At 47.3% G+C, this 22,531-nt stretch overlaps 1 protein-coding gene across 18 annotated transcripts in view; it reads left to right on the top strand.

Annotated features, from left to right (window-relative positions):
* The window catches only part of FARP2 (FERM, ARH/RhoGEF and pleckstrin domain protein 2), a 209,780-nt gene extending 187,624 nt beyond the window's left edge, over positions 1-22,156 (top strand). For 13 of the 18 annotated variants that reach the window (XM_039487651.1, XM_039487643.1, XM_039487644.1 and 10 more), the window contains 5 exons: positions 8,337-8,455; positions 9,166-9,329; positions 14,042-14,149; positions 15,037-15,188; positions 18,555-22,155. In XM_039487651.1, coding sequence (XP_039343585.1) covers positions 8,337-8,455; positions 9,166-9,329; positions 14,042-14,149; positions 15,037-15,188; positions 18,555-18,645 — 634 coding nt within the window. In that variant the 3' untranslated portion in view covers positions 18,646-22,155. Of the gene's footprint in view, positions 1-8,336; positions 8,456-9,165; positions 9,330-12,912; positions 13,026-14,041; positions 14,150-15,036; positions 15,189-18,554 lie in introns of those variants that run through there. The other 5 variants (XM_039487654.1, XM_039487660.1, XM_039487655.1 and 2 more) reach the window with 4 other exon arrangements.
* The last annotated feature ends 375 nt before the right edge of the window (positions 22,157-22,531 follow it).

Raw genomic sequence — 22,531 nt, 5'->3', positions numbered from 1 at the left:
TAGTTCTTGACATCTAAAATTCCCATGGGATTCAGTTGAAGTTATGCATGCATGGGTGATGCAGAATTGGAACCCTTAATCTAAAGGTTACGTATTCTTTGTAGGTTTTTTTTTACTCAGCTAGTTTCATATCTCCTAATGTTAGCAAAAGCTATTGCCAAACGTTTGTGAAATCAAGTTTTTAATGGCTTACCAGTCACTTATTTTATATTTTTCATATTAGCAAAAGGACTAAACTAACCCTTTTCGAGTGCTAGCTTACCTGAAAATGTCAGTTTTGAAGTTCAGCCATTTTTAGCCAACTGTTAGCCCAAAAAACAGCTTAGAAATATGATTAAAATCAGAAGAGTATGTAATTTTTTTCACCCCGTCGTAACTTGGAAATGTTTGACAGGATTTTTCTAAAACTTGAAAAAGAACAAATGCTTTGTCTTGATACTAAAAGGAAAAAATTACTCTGTAGCAACTATTCCAGAAAATAAAAAATGTGACCTGTTACAGACTAGGGACTGAATGGCTGGGTAGCAGTTCTGCAGAAAAGGACCTAGGGGTTACGGTGGACGAAAAGCTGAATATGAGTCAACAGTGTGCCCTTGTTGCCAAGAAGGCTAATGGCATTTTGGGTTGTATAAGTAGGGGCATTTCCAGCAGATCAAGGGATGTGATCATTCCCCTCTACTCAGCACTGGTGAGGCCTCATTTGGAGTACTGTGTCCAGTTTTGGGCCCCACACTACAAGAAGGATGTGGATAAATTGGAGAGAGTCCAGCGGAGGGCAACAAAAATGATTAGGGGGCTGGAGCACATGACTTATGAGGAGAGGCTGAGGGAACTGGGATTGTTTAGTCTGCAGAAGAGAAGAATGAGGGGGGATTTGATAGCTGCTTTCAACTACCTGAAAGGGGGTTCCAAAGAGGATGGATCTAGACTGTTCTCAGTGGTAGAAGATGACAGAACAAGGAGTAATGGTCTCAAGTTGCAGAGGGGGAGGTTTAGGTTGGATATTAGGAAAAACTTTTTCACTAGTAGGGTGGTGAAGAACTGGAATGGGTTACCTAGGGAGGTAGTGGAATCTCCTTCCTTAGAGGTTTTTAAGGTCAGGCTTGACAAAGCCCTGGCTGGGATGATTTAGTTGGGTTGGTCCTGCTTTGAGCAGGGGGTTGGACTAGATGACCTCCTGAGGTCCCTTCCAACCCTGAGATTCTATGATTCTATGACCTATGAAGTTCTTACCCAGTAATCACAGTGTCATCCATATAATCTATAAATGGTTTCCATATGCTCTGGAATAAATCTTCAGCATCCTTCATTCTCTGTTTTACTCTGAAGATGATAGCTAAACTAGATATCCTTTTTAAAAGGAGTGCCATCCTTCAAATGCTTCAGTATTATCATTTTCAGTGTCATTCTACCTACCCAGTCTAAGATGCCTTCCTTTAATATGATCTTCAGTCAGAAAATATTTCTTATCTCAAAAAAGTAGATAAGTCATAAAGCCCATATAAAGAATGGTGATATTCCTTGTAATTTCATCCCAATATATGTGTAGCACACAACCCTAGAACATGTTGTTAAAATTATACAGCAATTGAGTCTTACAGGTCTGCTGTCTATTCATTCTCTCACCTTTTCAGTATAGATTGTATATGACTTTTAAACTGTTATTTTAAACGTGTGTCTTCAACTGCTTGGTAATCATAAACTCTAACTTCTCCCTACTCCACCCTCCCATTCTGTGTCTTACATTTTAATGTCATGCTGCAATATATTTACCAGAATTATCTGTAATTAGATGTTTGAGCCCTAAATTTGATTTTCCGCATTTAAAAGGAAAGATCCCCATCAGAAGGCTTCATACGGAATCACTTAGTAAAATTTCAGAGTGGTAGTTGTGTTAGTCTGTATCAGCAAAAAAGAACAGGAGTACTTTTGGCACTTTAGAGACTAACAAGTTTATTTGAGCATAAGCTTTCATGGGCTACAGCCCACTTCATATGTATATCTATCTTCCTACTGTATTTTCCACTGCATGCATCCGATGAAGTGGGTTTTAGCCCACGAAAGCTTATGCTCAAATAAACTTGTTCTTCTTCGAGTGATTGCTCCTATGCATTCCAGTTAGGTGTGCGCGCCGCACGTGCACGGCTCTTCGGAAGACTTTTACCCTAGCAACACTCGGTGGGTCGGCTGGGCGCCCCCTGGAGTGGCGCCCCTATAGCGCAGGATATATACCCCTGCCAACCCATCCGCTCCTCAGTTCCTTCTTTCCGCCCGTGACGGCCGTTAGAACAGTGGAGCACAGCTTAGCTGACCACCACCTCCCTAGCTACTCGTAGTTTCTCTCGTTTAGTGTATAGTTTATAGTTGTAGTTAACTTTATTTGTTTGTAGTATAGGATTTATTTTCAGGGGTTCGGGGTTTATCCCCTTCCCCTCACCCGGTGCCGGGTCCGATGCCTGGTCCACAGGGTTTTACAATGCTCGGCCGGCCATAAGCCATTGCTGACAAGAGATCCTCTCCTAAGTGCCTCGAGGATTCTCAACTGACAGATAAGTGCCGCATTCGCGGGGCCTTTGATCCTAGAACAAAGGGGAGCAGGACTTTCGTCTCAAACAGCTCCTGAGGGAGGCAGCTCTTGCTCCTCCGCTCTCGGCGCCGAGCGCTGGTTAGTCTTCAAGGAGCGCTCCCTCGGCACCGGTTCCCCGGTGCCGCCAAGGCCTCCCGGCACTGGCCCTCGCTGACTCCGACGTCCACTCGGCATGGTTCCCTCTCCTGGAGGATGAAGAGGCACAATATACTTGCTGCGTCCGAGCCGCCTGCTCCGCAGCCAAGCGCTATGCTCAGTCGGATCGCCTGGCACCGATGTCTGCCGCGGCACCGACAGTATCGGCACCATTAACTCCGGCCAGGCAAGAGCCGTCGAGTCCGGGGCTGGAAAGCTCCCCGGTACGGACCGTGGTCGAGCTCGCTATGACGCTGCGTCCGAGCCGCCCGCTCCGCAGCCGAGCGCTATGCTCAATCGGATCGCCCGGCACCGATGTCTGCCGCGGCACCGACAGTATCCACACCGTTAACTCCGGCCAGGCAAGAGCTGTTGAGTCCGGTGCTGGAAAGCTCCCCGGTACAAACCGTGGTCGAGCTTGCTTTTCAGCGGCGTCCGAGCGGCCCGCTCCGCAGCCCGAGCGCTCTACTACGTCGGGCTGCCCGGCACCGGTGACTGCTACGGCACCGACAGTACCAGCACCGTAGACTACGGCCTCGCAAGAGCCGTCGAGTCCAACACCTGAATGCTCCCCGGCGTGAGCTGTGGTCGAGCTCACTATTCCCTCCACACTGGGAACATTTCCACAGCGAGGGAGTTGATGGCAAAGGCAGAGCCTGCGCTGCTTAACCCCCGACATCGCCGGTGCGGGTTATATGGTCTTTTGGCGAGCCTGTCTTGCTCACGCCACCCTGCGTCGGCACCGCAGAGCGGCACCGTCCCCGATCGCGGTCCCGCAGACGTTCTCGGTCCCGTCACCGATCGAGGTCCCGATGCCGCTCGTGGTCTCGGCACCGTTCTCCATTGCGGTACCTTTAGTACTCGCGGCACTGGCCAGCGTCACGTTCGCTGGCCCAGTACATTCGGCACCGATCCCGCTCCCGGCACCGCCCCAGGCACCGAGACTCCCGTACCCACTCCTGAACGTTGAGCCTTGCGCTCTCGGTCGACCGCCCAGCACAGCTCCGGTGGCAGGTCTCGTTCTCGGTACCGGTATGTCTCCCGGTACCGATCCCCGGTGCCGAGTCGAGCGACGTCAGTTAGAGAAGCAGACTCTACCAAAGGCTCTTCAGCTCCTTCAGGGCCACCCAGTCACGCATCGGTGTTGCCACGTGCGGACACTTCATATGCGCAGTACTCTCTTTTCCGATGTGCCCTCCAGAGTCTTCCAGGAGCCCTATCAGAGGTTCTTCTAGTCACCATGGGCGTACTGCCACGCCAGAGGCATACCGGTGCTCCCATCTCGCTCCGTTCCGTCGGAGCTCTGGGTGCCAGAGGCGGCAATTAGCCGTCCCCCTGTGACCAGTACGGAGCAAGCCCCGGTTCAGCCACCGGGCTCCCAGATCCCACCGGATCAGGAGGTCGTCCAGGAGTGCGAGCCCACACAGGACCCGCTTGTCCCTGGCCTTTCTTCTTCCTCCTCCCCAGCTGAGGCGGGGGCAGGAACATACTCCTCGGGCCCTCCTCTGATCGGAATGCAATTGCATAGCATCATCCAGAGGGTACGAGTACCTAGGTACATCTAACCCCCCCTCCCCCCGCTCCCTTGTCGTCCAGTCCCTCAATGGGATGGAACGCCATGGCCAGCAGGCACCAGCTCCTAAATCCTAGGGGGCTAGGCGACTGGTCTTACGGGGCCGTGCGATGTACTCGGCGGGGGCCCTGCCACTTTGTGTAGCACACTAGCAAGCCCTGCTTAGCCGCTACTACGGGTGGCGGTGGGCAACTTTACAGAGTCGGTTCTTCAGAACTCACGTCAAGAGTTCGATGCCCTCCTGGATCGAAGGAAGAAGCTGGATAGAGCTTCCCTCCAGGCCTAGTTGGATGCTGCTGACTTCGCTGCCACGACCCTGGCCTCGGGTGTGGCCACGAGGCGCATTTCCTGGCTCCGGTTATCGAGCCTTCCCTCGCAGCCGCTGTCCACTATACAGGACTTGCCCTGCACTGGCAAAGGCCTGTTCTCTGAGAAAGCTGGCCCTAGGCTGCAAAGCCTGAAGGGCAGCAGGGTCACTTTCCGCTCTCTATTAGCATGCACACGCCGGTGCTTAGCGCCGACCTTTCCGTCCCCAGCCTCACCGCTCTTATCCTGCGCCTAGACAAAGACAAGACTTTGCCAGCAGGCGTCACTTATGCAGTCGTGGGCGTCAATCAGGCCCTCAAGGTTACGGTCCTTCTAACCATCCTCGTCCCTCTTAGGGACCCCTCTCATGAGCGATTCCTCTTGCAACAGGTGCGGACGCTCCTCTTCATCGGAGCTATACAGGAGGTGCCTAGGGACGAAACCTAATCCCCTAGGCGAAGGGAGGTCTCAGACATATCCTAGACCTGCGGGTCCTTAACAAGTTCACGCCGCGGATAGGTTCCGCATGGTTCCCAGGGGGACCGTCATCCCACCCTTGGATCCCGGAGACTGTATGCCGCCCTCGATATGACGGGCGCGTATTTTCATGTCCCCATTTCTCTTCCACATTGGCTCGTTTGAGGGACCTCCGAGCCCAAGTACCAGTCCTGTGGGCATCGACACGGACCTATTCCGGTGTCTAGGCCTGATCATCAATGGTAAAATCCACTCTGGTTCCCACGCAGGGAATAGAATTCATTGGAGCCACCCTGGACTCCAATCTCACCAGAGCCTGCTTACCTCAGCCTTGGTTTCATGTAGTGGTAACAATTGTATAAGGTCTACGGACCTTCCTGACAACTTTGGCTCGCCCAGGCCTAGGTTTCCTGAGTCACATGGCTGTCTGTGCGTTTGTTTCCAAACATGCCAGGCTTCGCCTCTGTCCACTCCAATCGTGGCTCACCTTGGTGTACCACCCGGGCAGAGATACCACCCTGGTCGTCTCGTTCCCCCTGAGCATCCTCGGCTCCCTCGACCGAGAGTCAGTGCCCTCCCTGGTGTATCCAGGGATGCTGTTCCATTCACCCCTCGGGGTCCCTCATGACGGACACCCCATCTCTCGGCTGCGTGCTCACCTGGGTCAGCTTCGCACTCACGGCCTTTGGTCGGCCCAAGAGCTGGCCTTACACATCAGTGTCTGAGAGCTGGGAGCAGTCTGCCTTGTATGCCAGGCTTTTCAGCTGGCGGATCGCCTCAGCAGATCCTTCCGGTCTCACAAGTGGTCGTTCCCTCCGGACAGTATCCATTCCGTTTTTCGGAAGTGGGTCTTTCCCCGCATAGCCCTCTTCACTCCCACGAGAGCGAAAACAGAGAGAAGTCCTCCTCATTCCAAGACCTCTCCCCGGGCTCAGTCTTGGAGAGGTTTCTGATGCCGTGGATGAGCCATCGGCTGTCCAATTTCCACCGTTCCCGCTGGCTTGCAGAGCCCTGCTAAAACTCCACAGGGGCAGAGCGCACCTGATCATGATCGCTCCAGCGTATCCCAGGCAGCACTGCTACACCAGGTCGCTACCCCTGTTGGTAGCCAACCCTATTTCCCTACCCCTTGGCCCAGACCCCATTTCGTGGGATCGCAGCAAGCTTCACCATCCAGACTGGTAATCCCTGCACCTCACAGCAGGGCTGCTGTGTGGCTAAACCGATCCGAATTACATTGTTCTGCCTCGGCTCTACAGGATTCTCCTGGGTGATAGGAGATCCTCCACTCGGTTAACGTATCTGGCAGAGTGGAAGCGTTTCTCCTGCTGCTACGAAACGCACAATGTTTCTCCCGCCGAGGTCCCGATCCAGTCCGTCTTAGACTACCTCTGGTCTCAAACAGCAGCACATGGCGCGGCCCTCATTAAGGGCACTCTTGGCAGCCATCTCTCCCTTCCACCCAGCGGGGAGTGGCCGCTCCGTATTCTTACGCCTTGTGGTTTCTAGATTCCTCAAGGACTTGGAGCATTATACCCCCCCCCCGGTTGGCTCCCGCCACAACCTGGGTCTTCAACCTGGTTCTCGCCAGTTTTATGATTGCCCATTCGGGACACTGACGACATGCTCGCTGGCCTACCTGTCCTGGAAGACAGTCTTCTTTGTAGCCTTTCCATCGGCCAGACGAGTCTCCGAGCTTCAGGCGCTCGCGATGGACCCACGATATACTGTGTCTCTCAAGGACAAGTGCAGTTGTGACCGTGTCCGGCCTTCCTCCCTAAAGGTGGTGTCAGCCTCTCATATCATCCAGGATAGCTTCCTTCCGGTCTTCTTTCCGAAGCCACACTCATCGCAAGGAGAGCAACAATTGCCCTCCCTAGACGTCCGTAGGGCGTCCGCAATCTATATCGAGCGGACAAAGCCCTTGCGTAACACCCCCGAATCTTCATCGTACTGGCATACCGGACGAGGGACATACCTGTCTCCTCCTAGAGGATTTCATCTTCGATGACTGGTGCATCTGCGCCTCCTGTATTTAGCCCATGTTCCATGGAGCCACCTTACTGCACATTCCACCAGGGCTCAGGCTTCCCTGCTGCCTTCTTGGCCCACATACCCTTTCAGGGGATGTGTCGTGCAGCTAGTACACACCTTTGCCTCATTGGGCCGAGTGTCCAGAGATGATGCAGCCTTTGGCACGGAAGTTTGCATCCTGCAGCATCTAACTCCGACCCCACCGCCTACATAAGGCTTGGGAATCACCTAACTGGAATGCATAGGAGCAATCACTCGAAGAAGAAAAGACGGTTACTCACCGTGGTAACTGTTGTTCTTCGAGATGTGTTGCTCCTATCCATTCCAGACCCGCCCTCCTTCCCCACTGTCGGAGTAGCCGGCAAGAAGGAACTGAGGAGCGGATGGGTCGGCAGGGGTATATATCCTGCGCTATAGCGGCGCCACTCCAGGGGGCGCCCAGTCGACCCACCGAGTGTTGCTAGGGTAAAAGTCTTCCGAAGAGCCGTGCACGCGCGGCGCGCACACCTAACTGGAATGGATAGGAGCAACACATCTCGAAGAACAACAGTTACCACGGTGAGTAACCGTCTTTTAGTCTCTAAGGTGCCACAAGTACTCCTGTTCTTTTTGCTGATACAGACTAACACAGCTACCACTCTGAAACTTTACTAAGTGATTCCTTAGTAAAGTGGTCACCAACTAAAAAGTCAGCTTTTGCCAGCAGTTACCACATAGTTATCTGAGGTCACTAGGTTTTCCTTATAGTTAGTTACCACAAATGTCTCCTATTCTGTGATCTATGTTGGGAAATGTTGGATTTTTTTAAAGGGCTTCTGTTTTAAAAATTTGAGTACATCAGCTCCCTTGAGAGTAGTGTCATAGCTCAGGTCTGGAGGGCATTAGGTTCAGGGGAGATCAACTTAACTAAGTTACCATTACACAGGATGGGCCAATGAGCATTGCAACTGTCCTCTATACTTTTCTAACAAGCCCAGGTTGATTTCAGATGGCAGGAGGATGGGGAGGAGTGAAATTTTCTATGACTTTGCACACATGAAGTTGTGGAAGTTAACTCCCTGTCAGGAAAGCTGCTTCTGTTGCTATATGATAAACTGTGAACAAACATCATATTTTGGTAGCTCAAAATGCTGGGATATCAAAGTTCATCTTGATTCAAAAATCTAGCACTATGTCCCAGTCCAAAACCAGGATGCTTAGCCAGCAGCACTCTTTGTTTTGCAGTACCCATCTGGAGATGAGGAAGTGGATGGAAGACCTAAACATGGCGATTGAAATGGCCAAAAAATCTAGTGAGAAGTATGACACGTTTTTGGAAAGCTCCATGTGTAATCGCTCTAACAGTAAGTAGCATTTCCCTTCTTTATTAACATAATGCAAATGGTGCTGTGATCCCTGCATCTTCCAAATTCTCAGACAGGAAGGATAAGTGGTATATACTAATGGAGTGCTGTTTCCTCATTTTCCTTAGAGTAGACTCCCCTAGCTATAGTGATGTTTCTGGTATTTTGAGACTCAGCAGATAGAAGTTTGTGCTGCAAAGCAATAATGTGTTTTGCATGGTCCATAATCCCCTTAACCATCTCTTATTTTGGAGAATATTCCTCTGTTTAACCACACAGTGCTTTTTCCAGTCCATAGAAGCTGGTATCTTTGATGGACAAGAAGTTCCTGATACACTGTTTTCAGACTACGAGAGGCTGTTTTTTACTGTGGTCTGTGATGAAGCATGTGATATTCCTTTTTTCAGTGAATTTTCTCTGTTGCACAGTGAGAAGGGGCTCTTTCCAAGTCGCATCCTTCTCTGGATGTGATGTTGTAAAACATATGCTCAGTGTTTTAATATGAGTCAGATATCCCAAATGCAGTTGGATTGTGACAGCCAGAATGATCTGTTCAGTGTGACTTTCAGGAGCTGTGTAACACACTCATGCTGTCTGTTAGTGTTGGGTAGGTTCAGGAAAAAGTTGCAGACGTTCCAAGGAATCCCAGTTTCTGCCACAGACTATGTATCACCGTTTTCTTAAACTGCCGCTGAATTCTCCTCCCCCAGGATCCTCTGATGAGGTCTCTCTAGAGCAGGAATCCGAAGATGACATACAGTCTTCTCGTAGTTCCCTGGACAGGCAGAGCCACCACCGTGCCAACACTACAATGCATGTGTGCTGGTACCGCAACACCAGTGTCTCCATGACTGACCACAGTGTGGCTGTCGAGGTACCCTATAGGGCACAGCTCTCACTTCTCAATGTCTGTCTCAACTCATTCACCACCTGATCTTTCTCCAGTATACGTTTGTTGCCATCAGTCATTTCCGTGGTGATCAGAGAGTGAGTGAGTGAAAGGCTAATAAATGTTTAAACATGCATGTGTGTCTGTGTGTGTGTGTATATATACACATGTTGCTACTCTACCACAGTGTTCTTATTCAAGGGAGTGTTTTGAAGACGAAAAATGTAAAAGGAAAACTAGGAAACTTCTAAGACAATTTTTAACTTGAATTTCTTGAAATCCTCAGCCTCTCCAGAGGGAACTGACTATTTTTCTCTTTCTGCCAATGGTTTTCTAGTTTAGAGCCAATCCTGAGCTACCGAACCCTGGGATTGGGTGCTAATTAGCTACTGTACTTCCTTCATTGTCCCTGGACTTAGAAACTGCTTTACTCTCCATATTTTCATAAAGTTGAACTATTTCTCCTTCAAGAGGGCCTCTGCATATTCCCATTTGTGCGATGTTCCCTCCCCTGAATGAGCCCTGCTGAGCTTTGGGAAGCAGGGAGTGCCATTTCTATTCAACATTTGTCTAAGTGTATCAAGCCGTTTATAGAGACTTGTTCTATGTTAGCTGGTGTGCCAGTATTTAGTGTGTCAGGGTACGTCTACACTACGGGATTATTCCGAATTTACATAAACCGGTTTAGTAAAACAGATTGTATAAAATCGAGTGCACGCGGCCACACTAAGCACATTAAATCGGTGGTGTACGTCCACGGTCCGAGGCTAGCATCGATTTCTGGAGCGTTGCACTGTGAGTAGCTATTCCGTAGCTATCCTATAGTTCCCGCAGTCTCCTCCGCCCCTTGGAATTCTGGGTTGAGATCCCAGTGCCTGATGGGGCAAAAATCATTGTCGCGGGTGGTTCTGGATAAATGTCGTCAGTCATTTCTTCCTCCGGGGAAACAACGGCAGACAATCATTTCGCGCCCTTTTTCCCTGGATTGCCCTGGCAGACGCCATATCATGGCAACCATGGAGCCTGTTTTGCCTCTCGTCACTGTCACCGTATGTGTACTAGATGCCGCTGACAGAGGCAATTCAGCAGCGCTACACAGCAGCATTCATTTGCTTTTGTATGATAGCAGAGATGGTTATCAGCCGTTCTGTACCATCTACCATGTCATTGTAAATTGGCAATGAGATGACGGTTACCAGTCCTTTTGTGCTGCACCATCTGCTGCTGTCATAGGTGCCCCTGGCTGAGATCGGCCGGGGACGCAAAAGACAAAAATGGGAATGACTCCCCAAGTCAATGCCTCCTTTATGGTATCTAAAAATAGAATCAGTCCTGCCTAGAATATGGGGCAAGTGTACTAGAGAACCAGTGTATCAGAGAACCAGAGAGCACAGCCGCTCCATGTCAGTTCCCGCAGAAGTGATGAGCTGTATGCCATTCACAGGGGGTGCCCCTGCAACAACCCCACCTGTTGATTCCCTCCTCCCCCAGCCTTCCTGGGCTACCGTTGCAGTGTCCCCCAATTGTGTGATGAAGTAATAAAGAATGCAGGAATAAGAAACAGTGACTTGTTAGCGAGATATGAGGGGAAGGCAGCCTCCAGCTGCTATGATAGTCCAGACAGGACATTAAGCAGTGTGGCGGAGAGGAGCCCAGCATCCCGCTGCTATGATAGTCCAGGCAGAACAGAATCTTTTCTTTACACATGAAAGGCGGAGGCTGATGGAGCTCAGCCCCCTGTTGCTATGATGAAGATGGTTACCAGCCATACTGTACCATCTACTGGGAATGATCAGGAGTTTTTTACCCAGTCGCCCCCAGCCGACCTCACCGGAGGCCAGCCAGGAGCACTCACGGGCTGATGATGAGGACGGATACCAGTCCTTTTGCACTGCACCATCTGCCACAAGGCTGATGATGATGATGGATATCAGCCATATTGTACCACCAGCCACCCTTGAGGGGGGGGCGAGGATGCTGCCGTTGACTGCTGCAGCATCGTGTCTATCAGCAGCATTCAGTAAACATAGGGTGACATTTAAAAGAGTCAAGAGAGGATTTTTTTCCCTTCTACTTCTGGGGGTGGGTGAGGGGGGTAAATTGACGAGCTATGCCCTGAACCACCGCGGACAATGTGTTTGACACTACAGGCATTGGGAGCTCAGCCAAGAATGCAAATGCTTTTCGGAGACTGCAGGAACTGTGGGATAGCTTGAGTCCTCAGTCCCTCCTCCCTCCCTCCATGAGCGTCCATTTGATTCTTTGGCTTTCCGTTACGTTTGTCACGCAGCAGCGTGCTGAGTCCCTGCTGTGGCCTCTGTCTGTAGATTTTTAAAAAATGCTTTGGAATTTCGTCTTCTGTAACGGAGCTCTGATAGAACAGATTTGCCTGCCCAAACAGCGATCACATCCGTACGGTCCATGCTGGAGCTCTTTTTGGATTTGGATTTCAGACTGCATCGCCACCCGTGCTGATCGGAGCTCCACGCTGGGCAAACAGGAAATGATATTCAAAAGTTCGCGGGGCTTTTCCTGTCTACCTGGCCACTGCATCCGAGTTCTGATTGCTGTCCAGAGTGGTCAGTGGTGCACTGTGGGATACCGCCCAGAGGCCAATACCGTCGATTTGCGGCCACACTAACCCTAATCCGATATGGTAATACCGATATTAGCGCTACTCCTCTCGTTGGGGAGGAGTACAGAAACGGGTTTAAAGAGCCCTTTATATCGATATAAAGGGCCTCTTAGTGTGGACGGGTGTGGCGTTAAATCGGTTTAACGCTCCTAAAACCGGTTTAAACGCGTAGTGTAGACCAGGCCTTAGAGCTCACTCTGCCTGTGTTTCCACCATAAAAATCTGCAGGGCTGCCACCTGGATTTCTGTACACACAGCATTACTCTTGAATTTGTATCCAGATTTGAGGCTTCCTTTGGGAGGCCGTTCTGCAATCCTTGTCTAGTTACACCTCCAGGGCCCACCTTCCAGGAGGATCGTACTGCTTGCTAGATTCCCACAAGTGGGAATATGTAGTAGTTGCCTTGAAGGAGAAAACATGGTTACTTTAGTTCTTTTGCATATTTCCACCTTCCTATCTTCCTGAGAGTTCTGTTCTCAAAGCACTCGGGTTTAATGGAAGGAAGTGCAGCTGGGCATTAAACTGGAGCACCTAGATTTTCATGGTTTACATAGCAAACTAATCAACTCCTTGTGGGAAGTTTTATAAACCTTTTACATTGACGTGGAGACCATGAGTTTGTCTTCTTGACAGCAGGCAAACTGGATCCCGTTTGAAGGAACCTGGCCTTGCTTCCTTTGGCAAATTTATGAATGCCACCAGATCACTGATATATCTGAAGTGCTGTGAGCTTTATACCACTGACTCTAGGATTGCAGTATGCGTTCTCCCAGCACCTTTTTGCTTTGCTCTGTATTTCAGATTCTAATACAATGACTTTTTCACATTCCTTTGTCATTTAACAGATGCTTTTCTTACATCACTTTTTCTTCTTCTAAAGCTCCATTTATTTTCTATCTGCTCAGTTTTCTGCTTTCTTGCTGTTTCTCCAGAGCTTTCGCCTCACTATTTGCTGGGCCCGACCCATCGGCCCAACACAATCACCCATGTCTGCTGGTACCGGAACCAGAGCCTATCCCTATCTGATTACTTATGCATGATTCAGGTAAAAACACCTCTAAAACACTGAATTGAGTCCAAAGCAGAAAAATATTCTAGTTCCTCCCACCTGCACCCTAAACATTGTGCAAGTGGGCGAATGCCTGACACATTCAGAATGGAAGTTGTGATGTTTGGTGATTGGTGTGGAAGTCCATTGATATCTTTGTCTCACCTTCCAAAAATAGCCCTGATATCCTTTCAGTTTATGCTACACCAACCTAAACTCTGGGCTTTCTTTTTTCTTTTTCATTAGATATAAAACTAATATGCTGTAATTCCTTCTTGTAGTTTTAGATGTTTCTCATCTCACTGTACCACTATTCTATTACTCAGGTTCCAATATACCAGTATATTAACTTAAATAATGCTTCCCTGCAACATGCTGTCCACTTCTAGCTCAGCTTTATGTAGTCATATCCTAGTCCAGAACCCCAGTGTCAATCAAGAATACTTTTTTTGCTTGTTTCTTCTCATGTTTTATTTTTGATCTCGCACAAACTGAATGCAATGTCTTGGTGGATGTTGCCTATTAGTTCTTACCATGTTTCAGGAAGACAGGATGCGGACGGCGACAATGGTAGGGCTAGATTTCTGGGGAGCTCAAGATCATTCTCTTCTTAGTGAGGTGCTATGGATGGTAAATCATTGGTATAATAGAATTAGAAACCCATACAGTAAGAATTGGTAAATAATCACATAATCAAGTTCAATCATCTTCTGTTGAGGTGAAAATGCCATGCATATTTAACTGTTTTGCAATGTGAAAGCAGACCATTTTGTGTAGGTGGCAAATTGACAATGCAAAAATGCGCTAAGGCATTCCATCAGTAACTGGAACATCCTAGAAGCCTCCCAAAAGCATAGGAAAAGGACTGTCTGTTAACTGTTCTGCATTGTCTAGAAGCAGCCACAATAGGGAACATCAGTCAGCATATGGAATAGTGCCAGGAGCAGTATTTGTCTTGTTCTTGGGGAGAGTGATTAGTGATCTCACATTGTTTTCTTTTTCTTCATTGCTAGAATCAGCTTTCAGGGTACCTGCTGAGGAAATTCAAAAATAGTAATGGCTGGCAAAAGCTCTGGGTTGTCTTCACCAACTTCTGTTTGTTCTTCTACAAAACTCACCAGGTATGCTAAAGTAGTGGAACAGTATGGGGACAAGGGGAGAGATACTGGACAGAAGTCACAGCTATAACTCTTTACTGTCCTCTAGGTGCATTTTGCAATCATCTATCATCTGCACTGAATTGCCTAACTCCAAAGGCATGTAGCAAGAAAAATAGCAGGCAGCAATTAATGGAGCCAGGCTCCTTAGGGCTAAGGGTCTTTCTCTCGCAGCTTTAATCAGGATATCCTGTTTTGTAAGTGGGAAGTGTGAGGGGTGGGAGTCTCTTGAAGTAGTGGCTAAAGGAGGTCAAGTTGATTAACGAACCTTTCACCTACACCTTTCCTTTTCCTTTGTGTTTAGATGCCAGTCCAATCTTCCCCACTCCTTTTAAAGTTCAGCACAACTAATGATTTGAAATAAGCCTCAGGAATACCTGTGACAGTGGAGTGATTTGTGCATGTTTCTGTAGTGAATGTTGCCACAATGCTACCTGCTCCTTCAGTCCTCATTAGCCCAGTAAACCTCTTTCATGTTATATGGGCTTCTTGCCTTGAGAAAACAGTGTTACTGAGAACAAAATCTTTGTTTTGCTGTGGGAATAGTGCTCTGGATTTGAGAGAGACAGTGGGGGAAATCCAGGAGACAGTGAGAGACACGGGAATAGAGGCATGTAATTTTATTAAAATAACTAAGCAAGCTTGGGGAAAAATTCATCATAATTTACAACATACGGGTCTCAAAATAGATGGAAAGGCAGCTTCTCTTCTCACCCCCTGCTAAGAGAAAATAAAGCCATTCTTGACTGTACAATATGAAAGATCAAACACATGCTCTGCAATTGCTGTCCATGTGCTGACTGGTAAAGGATGGCTTTCACCAAGAACTGCACTGTTTGGCTATGTTCCAGGATGATTATCCGTTGGCCAGTCTCCCACTACTTGGCTACACAGTCAGCACCCCAGTGGAGGCAGATGGCATTCAGAAGGATTATGTCTTCAAGTTGCAGTTCAAGTCCCATGTGTATTTCTTCAGGGCTGAGAGCAAGTACACCTTTGAGAGGTAAATTTAGGGTTCCTACATCCATCTCAGAGTCTAATATTTGCTTTAGCCACAAGTGGGTAGTCCAGAGTTGAAATTGTAGATCCCAATCCTTGTTGCTGTGCACAATCCAAGTACCCCCAAGGGGATCCACTGGGTTCCTAGAAAGAGGGAATCTTTTCCCTCACCATCCCTGATGGCTGCAAAGCTCCCCTGTGGTCACTGCTTCAGACCTCTACTCCCTTCTGAGGGAAGTAGCTGGTGGCAGAGGTACCAGCTTCCAAGTTTCCCCCAGGGCCCAGGCCCTTCCCCCAAGCTCCCAACCCTGCCCTGCCTCTTCCCACCCCAGCTCCACCCCCACTCTACCCCTTCCCCAAGCCCCCAGTCCCGCTCCCTCTCTTCCCACCCAATTCCACCCCCAAGCATGCCCCATCCTCGCTCCCCATCCCTCCCAGAACCTCCTGCATGCCGTGGAACAGCTGATCCGCAGCAGGCGGGAGGCTCTGGGAGGGAGGGGGGAGGAGTTGATTGGTGGGGCCACCGGCAGGCAGGAGGCTGCTGGGAGGGGGAGGGGAGGGGAGCTTGGCTGCTGGTGGGTCCTGGAGCACATACAGAGTTGGCGCCTATGGCTGGTGGTTCTGTCTAGTTGGAGATCCAACTTCCTTCTACACTGTGACATACTAGAAATCCCAATGAATCTGGGTAATGTAGCATGTGTAGAGGTATATACCCTCTGTGTGGGTGCCCACTACCTTGCCCACCATACCCCATAGTATATCCACACTGGGCCCAGGCAGCCTTTGACATACAGTTCACTGAGAGAGGTTGTTATTTAGGTACAACAGAAATCTTTTTGTTTCTCAAAGAGAGAGGGAGCATGGTATATAGGTTAGAACACACGGCTGGGAGATAGGAGTTCTGCGTTCTGTTGCCGTCTTTGCAACTGTCTTGCCCTGTGACATTTTTTGAATGCTGTTTGTACTGAAATATATTCATACTCAAAACTTACATTTTTAATTTATATTGTATGCAAGAGAACTAGGTGCAACTTTATACATCAGTCAATTGAACCAGAAAACAGTTTCTTCTAGAAAGCAGGAACATAATCTCTTGGGCCAATATTATTTTGTGTTCTCCCTATATTCCCGTCTATCTCCTATAAGGAAAGAGAAGTCTCCCCATCCCCACTTGAGAGCATCAAACTCTTGTCAGCAAGTTTCATACTGTATGGGTCACAGTGTTATGGAATAGTTCCAACCAAGTCCCTATCTTTTTAACTTTTTCAGAAAGTAAGTTTAAGAAAAATCTCCAAGCCACATATAATTGATGTAGAGTTTTTTTCATAATTGCTATATTTTTCCCAGTAACTGGATTCCTAGAAGTATTGATTTCCAGAATGATAGCGAGAGTCGGACGTTTTTTACCCCTTTTATAAGAGTTTCTTTCCATTCTGTAAAGAAGTACAGTCTCAAATAGTTCTCAGTGGCCAAGGATAACCTCTTAAATTAAGAGAGCTTTCCTAATAAAAATACAGGAGAATCCAGTGAGCCTGATTACAAAACCAGGTGCATGGTGCTAACTTCCCAAAACAAGACTGCCCTTGGGCAGCATCACCCACAGTGGGTTCAGTCTTCTCTTCAGGCAGGGCCCAAGCCCAGTACAGTTTACTCCAGGGAACAGGAGAGACAATTTCTGTATAATTTTCATACTGAGTTTTTCCTAATACAATCTCTAGTGGATATTTTAGGTATTGCCTTGTGGCCTCCATTCCAATGTTGGTTATCTCCAGAGGTATCCTCCCAGGTTTCTCTGACTTAGGATCTAACAAAAGATCTGGTTTCATTTAGTAACTTGTTCATGGAAGATATTAATCCCTTTCACAGTCCTAAGACACTTAGACTAGACTTGAGGGTCTTGAAAGTGTTGGATAGATATTTATCTACCAAACCTGAGTCAGTGAAATGGAGAAAGGCAATTAAACTAGATCTAGGGCAGGGGTTCTCAAACTGGGGGTTGTGAGGTTATTACATGGGAGGTCACAAGCTGTCCGCCTCCACTCCCAAACCCTGCTTCACCTCCAGCATTTATTATAATGTTCAATATTAAAAACATTTTTTTAATTTATAAAGGGGGTCACCAGTATGAAAGTTTGAGAACCACTGATCTAGGGACTCCTTATGTAAGTCTGTGAATGATTATCCAAAGGGCCAAATATGTCTGCAAGTTATTTGGTGCCAGCTGCTCTCCATACCTTGAATATACAGTTGTCTATTTGATTGAAATAGGGAGTGGTTCAAAATAAACTTCCATGGTGTTAGTGATGAGAAATCACTTGACTGTTTGCAGGTTGTCCTCCCATAGAACTATTGGGGAAAGAGTCTGATAATCAGGGTAATTGCTGTGTTGAAGGAAGAAAACAAAACTTCCTCACTCCTGGAAACTGCTGGCTCCTGAAGAGAGTTACACTCCCTCTAATGCAATCCAGTTGACAAGCCAATACCTGCTTCAAGCCCACAACTACGTGACCTCCGTCTTTTTTATATATTTTCCTAGGTTGCAATAGGCTAGTTAGCATCCTTTGTGGGACTTTAACTTTCCAAAAGAAGGTTAAAAATAGACTATTTGGTCTATCTTCTTAAAGCAACTTTATTGATGGTATATGGTAGTGTATTATATGCAAGGCATAATTGTCACTTTGGCTACATTGATCCTGCCAAATAGTGTTTAGATTCTGAGCCATTTTAACATGTTACCCTCAGTTTGTTCATTAATGTAAGGACATTACACACACTGTGTGGTGCTGATCAGATCCCTTCACCTCTCTTTGTACCCCGTTTTTCCCTCTGCAGTAAAATGGTGTTCAGACTGCCTATCTCACAGGGGTTTGCAAGCCTTAGTGTTTTTACAGGGTATGTGTTTGCACTTTGACTTGGGGGGTGATTCCCAGCTTGAGGAGACATCCTGCGCTAGCGCTGATTGAGGTAGCTCACTAAAAATAGAATGTAGCCATGGCAGGGGGAGCAATGGGAAGGGCTAGCTGACCTGAGTACATATCTAGCAACTGATGGGCAAATACTTGAGTTGGGTAGTGCCTCCTGTACTCATGCTACCATGGCTATGCCCTCTATTCAGCATGCTAGCTCAGGTCTCCTCAAGCTGGGAATCACTCTCCCCCAACCACCACCACCCAGCTCAAAGTGAAGACATACCCAAAGCATTTGAAGATCCTTGGATAAAAGCGTGATACTGGAGTGCAAGCTATTCTTGTACTGTAGAAATTTTCCATAGATCAACAGCCAATCCAATACATTTGAACCCAGAAATGTTTTGTAAGCAAAGGATGTGGCCTTGAATGTTGTAAATGCTCTGTTGGTCTTCTCTTGCCAGGTGGATGGAAGTGATTAAGAGAGCCACAAATTCTCCAGGGAGATCGAGCCTGTTGATTCCCATGGATGAAAAGGATGTTCACACAAACTGAAGGGGGCAGAGCTGGGTCTCTGCTGTAGACGTCTGTAGTGTGATGGGATGGAACCAGGAGGGGGTGGGGTTGATAAAGCAGTAACATGAGATGCTTGTTTCCACCTGGTGTGGAAGTTAGGTGGACAAGGGGAGTGATGAACTGGGGTCACATCAGGTTAGACTGGACTAGAAGATGTAAAGTCTGCTACAGTCAAAGCTAACTGGAGAGGTAATGAACCTTAACAATGGCTGCAAAATTCCATTCCACGGGAATCCCATGGTTTGCTGTGTACGCGCATTGCATTTCAGTTACAGGTTCTGTATGGTATACAGTGGCATGTCCTGATGGAGACAGATGGCCATGTTCATTGTGATTGGGTGTGTCAGTTGTGTTTCTTGGTCCATAACTGCGGATATCAGGCTTTCTGGCCCCTGGGAGTTCCCTTCTGACACTCAGTGTGGCTAAACCTCTGGACTGTCGGCTGCCGTAGCTTCAACCTGCTGGCCACAAACTTCTTGGACTAACTGGGGATCTGCAGATGTATCCAGCTGTAAGGCCTGAATTCACTTTAATTTCAAACAGAAAATACAGCTGCTGTAAAATCACGGAGCTCTTCAGGAAATTGCCATGGCAACAACTTCACTTTTTTTCGGGGATGGGAGAACATGAAGCTTTTAGTTTTAGAGGTATCACATTTTACAGCTTGGAGCAGGAGACCTGTATGAGAGAACACACATGGTTTCCTTAGAGCTCAGAGCCTGCTCCGCTACATGCTGAGGGGCCCACCAGATATATTTATTATACCTCCAGAGTCCTCTGCATCCATCATGGAGTGGAGAGCTCCTCTTACAAACCCTTTAATCACCCTCCGCTAGTGAGACATTATTTAAGGCAGGGATGGCCAAAGCACTAACCACAACATCCTCCAATGCAATATGTTGCTGCTCTTGAGTGGTATTTTCAAAGGTGCCTAAGTGACATAGGCATATAAGCCCCATTGAAAGTCACTGATACTTGTGTTCCTATGCTATTTAAGCGTGTTTGAAAATCCCAGCCCTTATCTCTCTGGAAGTGGCATCCATCTTCAGCTTTAACATGGTGTGACGGTCACCTGCATCAAGGTGGAGCATTATATCCTGGCACCTGCTCCCTGTGGGTTTGCGCCACCATATTCAAGATAAAAATAGTTTGTCTGCCCCACTTCCTGTGGATATGCTGTTTCCTTTGGATGCTGTGCAATGCAGCACTTGATTGGGCAAGTTATGGATGCCCCTGATCTAAGGACTGGTAAAGTTGTAATAAGCTGAAAGTAATAAATGCTGCTAATAGGTAACATAGCTTAGAGGGTCTGATTTATATTTCAGGTAGGAAAGTATTTGTGTCAGGGAAGAAACAATAAGGTGTTAGAGAGAGATAAGAAAGTGCTGTGTGTTGTGAGGATGGCAGAAACAAGAGGAAAGCGGAGACACCTGTGGAACACGAGAGATGCAGGGGCTTGCACGTGCAACTGTTTCTCCAGAGAGAGACGCTTCTGGGTGGTGTTGGTTCAAAGTCTGACGTGTGCTGAATGGGAAAGGACTAAGATCCCAGATGGGAAGATTTTAGGTAGAAGATTTCATGACCTTTCACTTGGCACCTTCATCCATAAAGGAGCAGAGACTGGACCAGTGCATCATGATGGTTGTCCATTGTAAGTTAAATGTACTTTAATTTATTAGTGTCTTAAAATAAACTGTTGTAGATGTATAAATGTGTGTTTATTAGCCATTTCTGCTGTAACCTAGCTGAGTGTAAATGTCATGGTGGTGGAAGTAAACAGCTGCTCAGTGTAAAGCTCTGTCAGTGTGCCCATGTTCACGCTAAAGCTTTCCTGCTCTTGGGAAGGTATGTGACGTCTGCATGCAAGCTGGGTAGTTAGGTCCTTTAGAGTCAGTGGTCAGTCACCTGTTCTAGGCGAAATACCTTATTCTTGAGCTTTGCAGCGATCTCTGTGGACCCCAGAGTAGTAAGCCTGTGTGATGGCATCTTCAAAGAATTACACGTGTGATTTTTCTCCTCTTCAGAGATGATTAAACCCTCTTTTTCCTTAGCTCTGCAGCTTGAGGGAATAGGCTTTGGACTCCATAACAGGTGCTTGAGCTTCTACAGTCGTCATCTATTTTCCTGGATGATGCTCTGCTTGCCTCTTCTTCCCAAGAACAGTAATGCACGTTATGAACATCCAGGGTCTGTTTGAAAGGAATGAGTGAAACCAGTTTAGAGTGGAGCTTCCCTTTTGAATGAGAAATCCCCAGCCGCTGTCCTTGGGATTTCAACTGCTTGTTAATCTCTTGCAGTGGGGATCTGCAGAGGCAATTTTCATGAAGGAGAAAAGAGGGTTACCTATCAGTAATTGAAGTTTTCTGAGTATGTCCACACTGACTCTCCTCCATAGCCTTTTGCTTAGACTTTGAGACAGAGAGGAGTTAAAGACTGTTAAGAGCAAAGGGCCTTTTACAGCGATGGTTTAAAACATTGTTGTATAGCTGTAGTTATCTGCTATTGCTTTTACTACTTTAAATGATTCCATGGCTTGTGAGTGTGGCATGCAACTTCCTACAGTGTAGATGTGCAGAGGCAGTATGTCTGAAAAACCCATTACTGGTAAGTTAGATGCCTTTCTCAGCTTTGCCTCAAGTGAACATTTTCTCACATCATCTGGTATTACTGATCTTCTGCTCCGGAGAGACAGGGACCTGGAATAGCAGGGAGGATTATGTTACATTGGCAGAGCTGTATAGAAAGAGCTTGCACAATACCTCTGTACAATGCCTGACACTGACTCACTTTCTCAAGAGCCAGAGTTTGCCACTCTGCAAGCAACAAGACTCAGTGAGTTCAAATATTCCATACATGCTGACTGGGCCTTGTAGTGTCTCATTGATTTAGTACAAGGATGGGCAACTGGTGGCCCAGAGGCCACACCAGACCCACTGGATCATTTTATTTGGCTCGCCACAGCCCAGCTTGGGGTAGGTGATCCAGCAGCGCCAGAGCCAGGAAGAGGGCAGGTGGCACATCCTGAGGCGAAGGCCCTGCCTGCATGTGCACGGACGCATTTGTCACATCGTGCTGTGGTGAGAGCCAACAGACCCGAGCAGGGGGGTTGGTGCAGCTGCTGCTGCAGAGTGAGTGCAGGATGGACTTTCTCTCTAACTCACCCTGGTGCCTCCCACCCCCGCATCGCACTGCCTGGCCCACCAAAGTGTGTTAGAGGATTCTTTAGCCCTCTACTACCTGAAAGTTGCCCATCTCTGATTTAGTTTCTTCCAAGTTTTCTAGCCTTAAGCAACCCAGTGCACTACCATCTACCTTATATATTAGAAGAGGAAAGTCCTGAAGAGTAAGTTATATGCATTGACAAGTATTGCATTATTGATTTCACCTGATCAAAAAGCAATACTGTTTGAAAACACTCTTGAAAAAAAAAAACTAGGGCTATGGATTAATCAGTTAACTCATGCAATTAACAAAAAAATTAATCGCGATTAATCACACTGATAAACAATAGACTACCAATTGAAATGTATTAAGTATTTTCTACATTTTCAAATATTTTATTTCAATTTACAACACAGCATACAAAGTGTATAGTGCTCGCTTTCTATTGTTATTTTTATTACAAATATTTGCACTGTAAAAATGAAACAAAAGAAATGGTATTTTTCAATTCACCCCATACAAGTACTGTGGTGCAATCTTTATCCTGAAAGTGCAACTTACAAATGTAGATTTTATTTTTTGTTACATTACTGCACTCAAACAAAATTGTGTAAAATTTTGAGCAAACAAATCGACTCAGTCCTATTTGTTCTTCAGCCAATCATGAAGATAAACAAGTTTGTTTACATTTACGGGAGATACT

The sequence above is a fragment of the Mauremys reevesii genome, linkage group 9, assembly GCF_016161935.1.
Source record: "Mauremys reevesii isolate NIE-2019 linkage group 9, ASM1616193v1, whole genome shotgun sequence".
Classification (NCBI taxonomy): Eukaryota; Metazoa; Chordata; order Testudines; family Geoemydidae; genus Mauremys; species Mauremys reevesii.
Note: the sequence above shows the minus strand (reverse complement) of the source record. Positions and strands in the feature narration are given on the sequence as shown.